Genomic DNA, 12,322 nt, shown 5'->3' with positions numbered 1-12,322 from the left:
TTAACCATGGAGGTAGGGGACAGAAAAGGCAAGAGAGAAAGAGGGAGAGAGACACTTAAAGAGAATCAAGAATGTAAATGGCCTTCTCAAAGCTGGAAGACAATAAAATGATGCCTTGAAATTCTGAGGTAAAATTATTATTTTCAACTTAGATTTCTATCCCCAAACTATCACTCAAGCATGTGGGTGTAAATAAAGACACGTTTAGATATGCAAGATCTAAAAACAATTCATCTCTGATGCACTCTTTCTTAGGACGTTTCTGGACCATGTTATTTACATTTTTTAAATAAAAGGAAAAAAAACCATGAATTCAAGGAAAGAATCCCAAACAAGAGACAAATAAAGGATGACAGCTGTGCAGCAGGCTTAAAAAGCAATCAGTAGGGACTGGAGCAGGTCAGAGGACTTTAGGAGGAATGTTTTCACAGGAAAATAAAGGAAACTGAAAATTCCTCTGATGTATTTGTATGAAGAATAGTATTCAGAGGGTTCTACAACTATATTGGAGATACTAGGAAGTATACGTGATAATGTCATAGTTAGGTAACAGAACATTAATTTATGCAAAGAGGATACACTTTTATTGGGAGAATGAAGGGAAGATATGGGTGTGTGAGGAACTGAATGAAAACTAAAGTTTATTTATATACTAAGTCAAAAAATGTCTAATACCAGAAATGAACTTATTACTGATTTTGCAGAAATAAAGAGGATTTTAAAAGAGTACTATGAACAACTGTATACCAACAAACTGGATAACTGAGATGAAATGGACAAATTCCTAGAAACATACAACCTACCAAGACTGAATCATGAAGAAATAGAAAATCTGAGTAGACCTATAACTAGTAAGAAGATTGAATCAGTAATGAAGCCTCCCCACCCCTCAAAAAGCCCTGGAGCAGCCCTAGTGAATTATACCGAACATTTAAAGTAGAATTAACACCATCCATCTCAAACTCTTCTGAAAGACTGAGGAAGAAGGAACACTCCCAAACTCATTCTATGAAGCTAGCATTGCCCTGATACCAGTCAGGCAAAGACACTGCAAGAAAAGAATATTGCAGATCAATATCCCTTACGAATACCAATGCAAAATTCCTCAACAAAATACGAACAAACTGTTATCAGCAGCATATTAAAAAGATTATACTGGGCTTCCCTGGTGGCGCAGTGGTTGACAGTCCGCCTGCCGATGCAGGGGACACGGGTTCGTGCCCAGGTCTGGAAAGATCCCACATGCCGCGGAACGGCTGGGCCCGTGAGCCATGGCCGCTGAGCCTGCGCGTCCGGAGCCTGTGCTCCGCAGCGGGAGTGAGAGGCCCGCGTACCGCAAAAAAAAAAAAAAAAAAAAAAAAAAAAGATTATACACATGACCAAGTGGGGTTTATTCCTGACAAAATTCAACACCCTTTCATGATAAAAACATCCAACAAACTAGGAATAGAAGGAAACTATCTCAACATAATAAAGGTCATTTGTGAAAAACCCACAGCTAACATCACATTTTGTGATGAAAGACTGAAAAATTTTCCTTTAAGATCAGGAAGCCAAGAATGACTGCTTTCACCTCTTCTACTCAATATACTAGAAGTTCCAACCAGAATGATTAGGCAAGAAAAATAAGTACAAGGCATCCAAATTGGGAAAGAAGAAGTAAAATTATCTTTATTCACAGATGACATGATCTTCCACATAGGAAAATCTAAAGATGTCACACACACACACACACACACACACACACACACACACACTAGAATAAACAAATTCAGCGAAGTTGCAGGATACAGAATCAACACAAAAATCAGTTGCATTTCTACACCGTTAACAATGATGCTCAAAAAAATTAAGTAAACAATTCCATTTACAATAGCCTCAAAAAGAATAAAATACTGCAGGGGTAGAGGGGAAGAGGGAATGGATGTTAGTGTTTAAAGGGTAGAGAGTTTCAGTTTGGGGAGATGAAAAGTTCTGATGATGGGCAGTGGTGATGGTTACAGAATAAGGTAGTTAATGCCATAGAACTATATGCTTAAAAATGGTTATAATGGCAAATTTTATATTTTACCACAATTAAAACTAAAAAAAACCTCTCTCCCAAAAAAGGGCAATGTCTAACACTGATTAAAAAAAAAATTGGAAGAAAAAATGTTTTTAATAAAATAAAAAATGAACTTTACTGTGTAGTGTAAAAGTCTAGGCTCTTAAGTCACTCAGATATGGCAAAGTAATCTCTCTACCTCTCAGTTTCCCCCACTTAAAGTGGGGAAAATAATACTTTCCTTATAGTGTTAACTGAAGTATTAAATGAGGTGATGAGCTGAGCATAACACCTGGCACACTGTATTATGTAGCTACAGATACATCTGAGAAATAAATACCTTACAAAACTGGAATCAAACTGTATATACTGCATATGTAATCATGCTTTACTCTTTTAGAAAGTATATAATTCTAATTAAAAAGTAGAAGTCACAAATCCCTCTAGTTTTTTTTTTCTCCATTTCTTTTTGTTCTTTTATTTTGGAAAATACCTCTTAATTTTGGTAGTGGCATCTGGTTGCTGTTATGTATTGTTTTTAAAAAATACTTTTATTGAGCTCTAATTCACCTACCATACATTCTACCCATTTGAAGTGTATAATTCAATGGTTTTTAGTATATACACACATATTTGCAACCATCACCACAGAAAATTTTAGAAAAATCTCATCCCCTCAAAAAGAAACCCTGTACTCTTTAGGTATCACTTCCAAAATCCAGCCCTAGGCAACCACTATAACCTATTTTCTATCTCTATAGAGTTCCCTGTTCTGGACATTTCATATGAATGGAATAATATAATATGTTGTCTTTTGTGACTAGTTTCTTTCACTTAGTATAATGCTGTCAAGGTTCATCCATGCTGTAGCATGCATCAGTAATTCATTCCTTTTTATAGCTGAATAATATTCTACTGTCTGGATATACCACATTTTGTTATTCATTTGTCAGTTGATGGACATTTGACTATTTCTACCTTTTGGCTATTTTGAATACTACTACTATAAACATTGGTGCACAAGTTTTTGTGTGGACGTATGTTTTCATTTCTTTTGGGAATATAGCTTGGAATGGAATTGCTGGGTCATGTGGTAACTTCATATGTAACTTTCTGAAGAACTGCCAGACTGTTTTCCAAAGTGGCTACACCATTTTACATTATTACCAGTAATATAGGAAGTTTCCAATTTCTCCACATCCTCACCAACACTTGCTATCTGACCTTCCCCCCACCCCACCCCCCGCCATTCTAGTGGATGTAAAATGGTTATCTCCTTGTGGTTTTGACGAGAGTGGAAATTAATGAAACAGAGAATATAAAAACAATAGAGAAAAATCAATGAAATCAAAAGGCGGTTCTTTGAAAAGGTCAACAAACTGACAAATCTTTAGCTAGACTGACCAAGAAAAAGATTCAAATTACTAAATAGAATCAGAAATGAATGAGGAGAAATTGGTACTGACCTTATTAATAGAAATAAAAAGGATAAAAGAATACCGTGAACAACTGTTGTGACAATAAATTAGATGACTTAGATGAAACAAACAAATTCTCAAAAAGACACAGACTACTGAAACTGACTCAAGAAGAAAAAGACAATATGAACAGACCTATAACAAGTGATGAGACTAAATTTGGAACTAAAAAACTACCTGCAAAGAAAAGCCCAAGCCCACATGGCTTCACTGCTGAATTTTACCAGACATTTAAAGAAGAATTAATATTAGCTCTTCATAAACAATTCCAAAAAACAGAGAGGTCACACAGTTTGCAAGTGGCAGGATCAGGATTTAAACCAGGCCATCTGGCTCCAGAGTCTATACTCTTGACCACTATATTAAACTGTCTCTGTGAATAACTGAATAAATCGGAGCACATTATAGGACATCAAATTGTTCGTTTGTATGATCCAACTTTTGTAGTTTATTTTGGTAATGTGACTTATCTGGTCCATAGGGAAAAAGGTTGTCCTGGGGACTTGAAAGAAAATCATTTACATTATTGACAATGTTGCTCTATCTCATTTATGGAGCAAAAGCGTGGGACCTGCTAAAGCTCCTTATACGTTTTTTTTTGTTTTTTGTTTTCTGTTTTTGCGGTACGCAGGCCTCTCACTGCTGTGGCCTCTCCCGTTGCGGACCACAGGCTCCGGACGCGCAGGCTCAGCGGCCATGGCTCACGGGCCCAGCCGCTCCGCGGCATGTGGGATCTTCCCAGTCCGGGGCACGAACCCGTGTCCCCTGCATCAGCAGGCGGACTCTCAACCACTGCGCCACCAGGGAAGCCCTCCTTATATGTTTTTATTTCAATGACTTCTCAAAACAATCCCATGAGATAATAGGTTCTAGTACTACTCCCATTTTCTAGATGAGAAAACTGAGGAACAAGGCAGTCACCCAGATAGCAAATGGCAGGACCTGGATTTAAACCCCAATCTGTCTGATCCCTAGAGAGCCCCCTTTCCACTATGGAGAGCCTGTCCTCTGGTGTAGCCTGTCTCATGCCTGATCCCTGCAACACTGAGCTCTGGTGAGCAGATACCCAGTCCTATTACTCACCTGTGTGTGCTTCTGGCAAACAGGCAGGCAAGAGGTATGTTTCTTCACTGTCTGCTGACTGAATAAACAACTGTCCCCAAATGACTGCTAATAACCCCTAATTTAAAAACTTCATTCCCACTCAATTACTGTTTAGCACCAACATGATGAACTGTAGGCTCTCTTACTCATTTCGCTGATTTAATATTATATACAGCTACCACATGTAGTTTAAAGTCATCAAAACTTGAAATTTCAAAATAACAGCAAGGAGATCTAGGGAATATTTTAAATAGGAAGATTGCTTTTGTTCTCCAAATTAATAATGCCTCCTACTATTTTGGATGTCTCCTCAAAATGTGCTTTTCGCCATGGGAAACAATAGTTGCACTAAATTAACACATGAAATTCCATTTCTTGATGGAAGTAAGGCATCTGACAGAAAATTTTACCTAGGAAATTTTCTGAATACATACACAAAACTTCTATTATCCTATAAATTACTATAGGTCAGTACTATAGGTTACTTACTATACTAACCTCTTCTCCTAAAGAATTAGTGATGACTTCTTAAGGCAGTGATCCACATACTAGTCTCCAAGTCAGTCTCAACTGGAAACTGTATTAAATGCATAATAACCCTAAATATTTGAAAAGCCAACAGTGATTTTCAAGGTAATTGTTCCTAAGACAAACTATAAACACAAGCATTTTAACCCCAATACTTTCACAGCTCTTTAGCTCTTCCAAAAATATATTTAAAAATTTGTAAAATCTATCTGTTTTCATCTTCAGTTAACACTAACCCTTATTTGCCGGGTGAAAGGGATGATTATTATACTGCTGCCTTAAAGTCAATGGTTGATCTAAAATCTGAAAAGTCTGCTCACCAATTTTACTGGTATAAACTGGCATTCGTGTACTTATTTTTTATTTTAAAAAATCCTTTCTTTAAATGTCCATCCTTTGATAAATCTGTGTCTTCACCTTAGAAATATGATTATTGGTTCAAAAACACAAATCTGAATCCTTCTAATGGCTCCTGTTTGCAGCATGATGCATGGTTTATTGGAGGAGCTCTGGAAGAAGTGAAACAGAACTGGGTCAGTGTGCCCTTGGCCAGTTACTTGTCCTTGAGCCTTGGTTTCCTCACCTATTAAATGGGAATTAGCGATCACACCAAACCTCAAAAGGTTGTTGAGGACTGAAGCCCTTGCAGAGGGCCTGGTACAGACTGAAAAGATCTGGCCCTACTTCCCTCCTTTACACCTCGAGTTGCCTGAACATTCCAAGCTACTTCATGTCTCTGTCCTGTCTTTGCATAGGTTTCTGACTTAGGATACCCTCCTCAGCATCTGCCAGTTTCCAACCCTGCTTCCTTAGGTCTGCCTAACAAATGATTACTTGCAATGCAAGACCCACCTCCAGGATTACCTTCTTCACATGGAGTTTCACGTCTTACCATTTTATAATTACTCCTTAACCAGGCCCAGAGAACACTAAAGGAAGGACCAATGGCTCATTCACCTCCATATTTCTTAGCACTTAGCAAAATCCCCAGTACATGGAAGAAGGTCAACAATGACTGTAGAATGCACAGAATCCGCTTTCCACCATACACAGTATTAACAGAGTATCAACTGTGCAAGAAACTAAGAGCCTTTGACTTAAAACTATACTCACAAGCTTGACAAGCATCATTAGACTCTTAGTTTTTGTTCAAAGTAAAATGTTTAAAGTCACCTCATCGTATGCAGCTAGGCCACCCTATTCATGCAAAGAAACTTTAGGAGCAAATGTTCTTGTCATTTTCATTTTTCTTCAATGGCAGCATCCTGCTTTGGATCTGGCTCACATGCTGACTTCATTGGGACTGTTTTGAAAGAACAGCACACACTGATGTACTTTTCCTTTTAAAAGCAAGGGTGCCAGCTATTTTGCTAGCCCCTGTCACTCACCTCAGCCACCTGCTGGGTCCCCACTCTGTGCTGAACCAGCCCCTCCATATTTGTAGCCATGGTGAAGCAAGATCATTAGAGAACCTGTTTGGAAAGATGTAGCAACTTCTATCAGGTGGAGAGAAACCAGCCTACTTGAAAAACATCAGTAATCAAAATCCTTTTTTGGTACCATCTGGTGCAGATTTTGCCCTCCACAGACAACGAGCTAGCAGACTAAGCATATCTGGATAGGCTGCACCGGCTTCTTCAATTACAGGTACTAATATTCATCAGTAGTAACATTTCAACTGGGAAACAAGACTTGCCCTGGTAAATACAGACAAGATGAATCTGGAACTTTATCAGTTCTCTTGGGTTCTAACAGCTCAGTTCACCTCTCAGGCAGGTGGGAATCGCACCTTTTTGGATAGCTCCTTGTCACAGTGTGCTGAATAAGAAGGTGGCTATCTGAGAAAGGTGTAAGATCAACTTCAATACAGAGCATTAGATTGCTATCAGCAACTGTACTTCTGTTACTAGTGACCAAGCAAGGAGCAAAACCCTGCCCAGGTGCTAACACACCTCACTCATGGGTTTAAAGGCAAACACTATCACTAACAAAGTAAGAAAAGAAGTAAGGAGACTGCATTACTAAAGTGGGCTAAGAACACGGTACTCATAAATTTATCAATTTGTATTTTTAAGTCCTCATTAAATTAGAAACCCAGATAATTCAGCTTTATATTATTAGAAAAATTATGCCATCATTTGCCTTAAATTGAGGAAGTTCATCTAAAGTCCAAAAAGCATCCTAGTCTCCTGGGTCAGAATCACTTGAGTGCAAGCAGTGTTGATGAAACAGACCCCCTGGTCTCTTCAGGTCATGACATAAAGATCCCCTGAATAGTCCCTAAACCTTTTCCAATTAACTCTACCACAAAGAATTCAGGATAAAGGGATTCCACTTTGGACCTAATTCCTGGACAAAGCAAAGACTTCATTATTGACTGCACAGATCCTATGGTTAATAGGAGTTTAAAGCTCTTGTATAATTTATTTTCAGCATGTATACAAAAAATCTATATAGTCCTTCCAAGTGTGTAATGCATAAAATGCACACACAGTTTATTTGCTTGGCCCCTCCTCAATCACAAACTGGACTATTCTGCAATGCAACTTTACAAAACACTTTCCTATAGTTCTCACCTAAAGTATTATATTTATAAGCACTGATGTCTATAAACTTTTTCACTCTCTGGTAACTTTCTACGTTATTCTATCCAGTATTAGACAGCCACTTCTATTATCATTATTCAGATTATTTTATTGGCAAAATGGTAATGACAGAGAAATGGGAAACCCTGAGTGACAAATATAAAAGAAATATAAATATATAATATATAAATATATATATATTTATATATAATATTATATAAATATATATATTTATATATATATAAATATATAAATATAAATATATAAGAAATCGGCCCTGCCTTCAAGGATCAATATCCTCTAAGAGTACATACTGCATCAACTGCTATAACAATACCAGGTCACCAGTGCCAGTGAATCATCTTCTAAGAACAGGATTAGGACCAAGACTGGGGAGGCAGTGTTTCTGGCTATTTATTCTTTTAATAAGTCTTCAAGACTTTTAACTTTTGTTTACTTTTCTTTGTTTCTAGAAGAAAAAGCACAGAGAAACACTGGTCTTTTCCCCTACTCACAGTTTGATTCCAACTAATAAGGCATAGAGGAAAAAAGCATCACTTCACATGTACCAGAAAAGTCAATCAACTGTTGTTAAAAACACAACTATTGCATGTGAAAAGTCCAGAGTTCTAATCTTTTTTCCTCAAAACAGTAAGTAAGAGCTCTCTAAAGAATCAAATGGATGAAGATAGCAAATAGATTATATTAAGAAATAAAACCCAAATATGCAGCTGTGACTATTAATTTTATCACTTTTAGGTGTTATTAGCATTTCTATTGCTGTTAACTGCAGTTTTATGCAAGAAATACATGAACTTGAGTATTACAAAAATATTGTTAGGGAAATATTAGTGAGTATTAGAGTACAGAAATAACAAAGTATTAGAAAGGCATATCTTTCTATTGGGTTTCCCTAAAAGAGGTGCTTGATCCTCCAAGTTTTAAGGTATCACAATGTAAGAAGTAAGTAAAACAACATCCTCTGGTGATGTTAAGAAGGGAGGGAAAACATTTAACAAAGACTATGGGTGTCTGGATGTCAGGATATCAGGGAGTAAGATTCACCTGAGAGCCTGTTTTACTGGCTACCGCAGCCATAGGCTGAGACACATAGTGAGAAGGAAGGGTAAAGCTTTGGAAAGGGTACTGGGAGGTGGTTATCAATGAGGGGGTGTCCTTCAAGAATGAAAAGCTCCAGGGAACAGTGGGTCGTGTCTACATATTCACTAGCACAATATAATTTTGCATTTGAAATTTGAAAAACAAAAAAATCCTATTGTTTTGCCAGTACAAACTAGACAAAGCACTTCAAAACAGCCTTGCTGAAAAAAATAAAAAAAAATAAAAAAAATAAAAATAAAAAACAAAAAAAACAAAAAAAAAACAGCCTTGCTGGTAGAGCTGAGCAGGCTAATGTAAAGAGTAACTAACACTTACTGAGTGGTTACTATACCCCAGGCACTGTATTCATAAGTACTCTGGACTGAACACTAAAGCAGCTCTGGGAACAGAAACCTGAGTCTTCAAAGGCTGGTGCTTGACCCACTCAGCTCCTAACCCTGAAGGACTGCCCCCAACGACCACAATGTTTCCCAATTCATTAACCAAAGAGCTATAAAACCAAGTACCTTAAGTTAAAACAAAACAACAACAACAAACACTACAGAATATTTTCCTATGGTGGTTTTAAACTAATCAAGTTCAACCACCATCAACCCTTTAAAAATAACCAAGCAATAAGTTGGCTGCTGAGAATTAGTAACAACAATAAGAAGGAAAAGAGGAGGAAGAGGAGGAGAAAGTCCTTGTTCTTGAAGAACTTAAGAAGGAAACTACTAAGAGCTGTGCCATGTAGATGCTACAGAGTGTCCGAAGGAAGAAGCACCTCTGAGAGCAATGACAGTTTCACAGGACAGGAGCTGTTTAGACTGGTCTTGAAGGAAAGTGGGAATTTAGCAAGCAAACAGAGGGCGGATGGGAGAGAATTCTAAGCAGAGCTCAAACTGCAGGTTATGAGAATGGCACAGCAGAGGAACAGCAGGCAATCTGGTGGGGACTGTTGGAGAGGTCATGGGAGGAGAGAGGCTGACACTGTAGACAATGAGAACTATCAGAAGTTTGGTAGGGAAATGTAGTGATCACATCTGGATCTTCAAAAAAAAAAAAATCCTTTGGGCGACAGTGTGGAGATGATAGAAAAGGACGGTCTATGGGAGGCCAGTTAGAAAGTGGTGGCAACAAAGACTATGGATGCAGGCAGACTCTTAAACTTAACCTGAACTAGTGAGTCCTTGCTGTATAGCACAGAAATGACAACAAGGCACAGTATATAAAAACTGTCATACAGACCACAGAATAGCGCAAGTAAAACTATTATTGCTTGGCCTCATGTGGCAGTAGGTTTTATAACATAAATTCTTTCAAATACAAGTAGATCAATGTAACTCTTAACAGCAAAGATACAGAGAACACAATGGTGACTTTAATCAACTCTTCCAGACTTACGAAAAGTGTACAGCTGACCAAACTTTGCAAACTTTTCAGCGGAGGGCTACAAACCCCAGTGACCTGCAGTGAAAGCTAGGCTCGGCCCAGGAGCACCTGAATCCCAGTGAGTTAGAGAACAGCCCAGCTATGCTCTCCACAGGGGCAGGCTGAGAGGCCAATGTCTCAAATAACAATAAACAAATCCTGGGACAAGGAAACTCTGTCTTCACTGACAGGAATGGGTGAGCCTACCTTTCCCTTCACAATCAACTGATTCACATCATCCTTATTTACGTATTACGTGGCCCATAATCATATAACATTCAAAATATTTACTGCCTTGGTAGTTTCTCTTCTAAACAAATATACTGGGTTTAGAGGCTCTGGCAGGCACTAATTTCTCTGATACTGAACTGCATGAAGTTATCATTAAGAATAGATCTTAATACATGGGGCTTCCCTGGTGGCGCAGTGGTTAAGAATCCTCCTGCCAATGCAGGGGACACGGGTTTGAGCCCTGTTCTGGGAAGATCCCACATGCCGCAGAGCAACTAAGCCCGTGCGCCACAACTACTGAGCCTGTGCTCTAGAGTCCACACGCCACAACTACTGAAGCCCGAGCGCCTGGAGCCCATGCTCCGCAACAAGAGAAGCCACCGCAATAAGAAGTCCACACACCTCAAAGAACAGTAGCCCCCGCTCGCCTGTGCGCAGCAACAAAGACTCAACGCAGCCAAAAATAGATAAATAAAATAAATTAATAAGGAAAAAAAAAAGAACAGATCTTTTTTTGTGTGTGTGTGTGGTATGCGGGCCTCTCACTGTTGTGGCCTCTCCTGTTGCGGAGCACAGGCTCCGGACACACAGGCTCAGCGGCCATGGCTCACGGGCCTAGCCGCTGTGCGGCACGTGGGATCTTCCTGGACCAGGGTACGAACCCGTGTCCCCTGCATCGGCAGGCGGACACTCAACCACTGCGCCATCAGGGAAGCCCAGAATAGATCTTAATACAATGTAAAGGGCCTAACACTGTGCCTGGCACACAGCAGGCATGCAATGCATGGGAGCTACTACTAGCACAAATCTCAAAGACATTTGAAAGCAACAACAAACTGTAAAATGCATATTATAATTAGGAATATGTCTCTCATTTTGACATAAGATCCACATGAAATTTAACTACATATGTATATGCATTATATGCTCATACAGCATTTATAACTGATTCTATTAAACTGCACAACTGAGTGAAATGAAATGGCTGAATTAGGATAAATCTCACAAATATTTAAAAATAAACCAATACCGAATAACTATTTGCAAAATACTACTGGGTACAGAACTTCTTGATAGGCACAAGGTATTCAGTGTAAGTTTTACTATGCTAAGATTGTCAGAATTCTCTTTATACTCATGGGAAAATAAAAACAAAAATATAAATAGCCTAAGAATTAAAAAATGAGAAATACATAGCTCAAGACTTGAAATCATAGATCAAGACTTGAAAACAGGAAATGGAAATCAAGTGACAGATTTAGTATAATTTAGTAGATGTTCATCAACATAAAAGATGCTTACGGGGATGTCTCTAAGGTCAAGTTGAGATATACATCCTGTCTGTCAGAAACCCTGACACTAGTTAGACTCAAAGATTACTTACCTTTTGGGTAAGGTGATATCCTGCCCCCACAGGAAACTTGTTTCTTCCATATTACAAGTCTGGGCTACGAGAAAGGGGCAGCGATGGTATGTGGGGGCTGGGGAGATGGGTGAGCAGTGACTTGCAGCGAAGAGAAGTGGCTCTCATCTACATGGAGTTCCTAGCTACCAGAGCAGTGCTACAGGTCTGTGTGTGGAGACCTTTCCTAAAATATCATTGTACAGTGTGGGTAGCTTTCCTGTTTCACCAAGGGCCCAAGTGTAAGGGTGAAACGCACCTTCTTTGTTTCTATTAGTGTGACCCAGGGGTAGAAGGATGGAAGGAAAGCAGGACAGATTTTCTGAGAACCTACAACGTGCCTTATATCAAACTAGGCATCGTTTAATCCTTAACATACCTTCTGAGTAGGTATTATTAGCTGCACCAATGCAGACAG

At 38.8% G+C, this 12,322-nt stretch overlaps 1 protein-coding gene across 2 annotated transcripts in view; it reads right to left on the bottom strand.

Annotated features, from left to right (window-relative positions):
- NR2C2 (nuclear receptor subfamily 2 group C member 2) overlaps positions 1-12,322 on the bottom strand; it is an 80,642-nt gene that overhangs the window by 59,899 nt on the left and 8,421 nt on the right. Inside the window, exon 1 of one of the 2 annotated variants that reach the window (XM_060161087.1) lies at positions 6,543-6,621. The exons of the other annotated variant lie outside the window; for it this stretch is intronic. Within the exon in view, the coding sequence (XP_060017070.1) occupies positions 6,543-6,602 (60 nt within the window). The 5' untranslated portion in view covers positions 6,603-6,621. Of the gene's footprint in view, positions 1-6,542; positions 6,622-12,322 lie in introns of those variants that run through there. 2 annotated transcript variants of the gene reach the window in all.

Source organism: Lagenorhynchus albirostris, chromosome 10 (genome assembly GCF_949774975.1).
Source record: "Lagenorhynchus albirostris chromosome 10, mLagAlb1.1, whole genome shotgun sequence".
NCBI lineage: Eukaryota > Metazoa > Chordata > Mammalia > Artiodactyla > Delphinidae > Lagenorhynchus > Lagenorhynchus albirostris.
The sequence above is the reverse complement of the archived record's forward strand: the minus strand, read 5'-3'. Positions and strand labels throughout refer to the sequence as shown.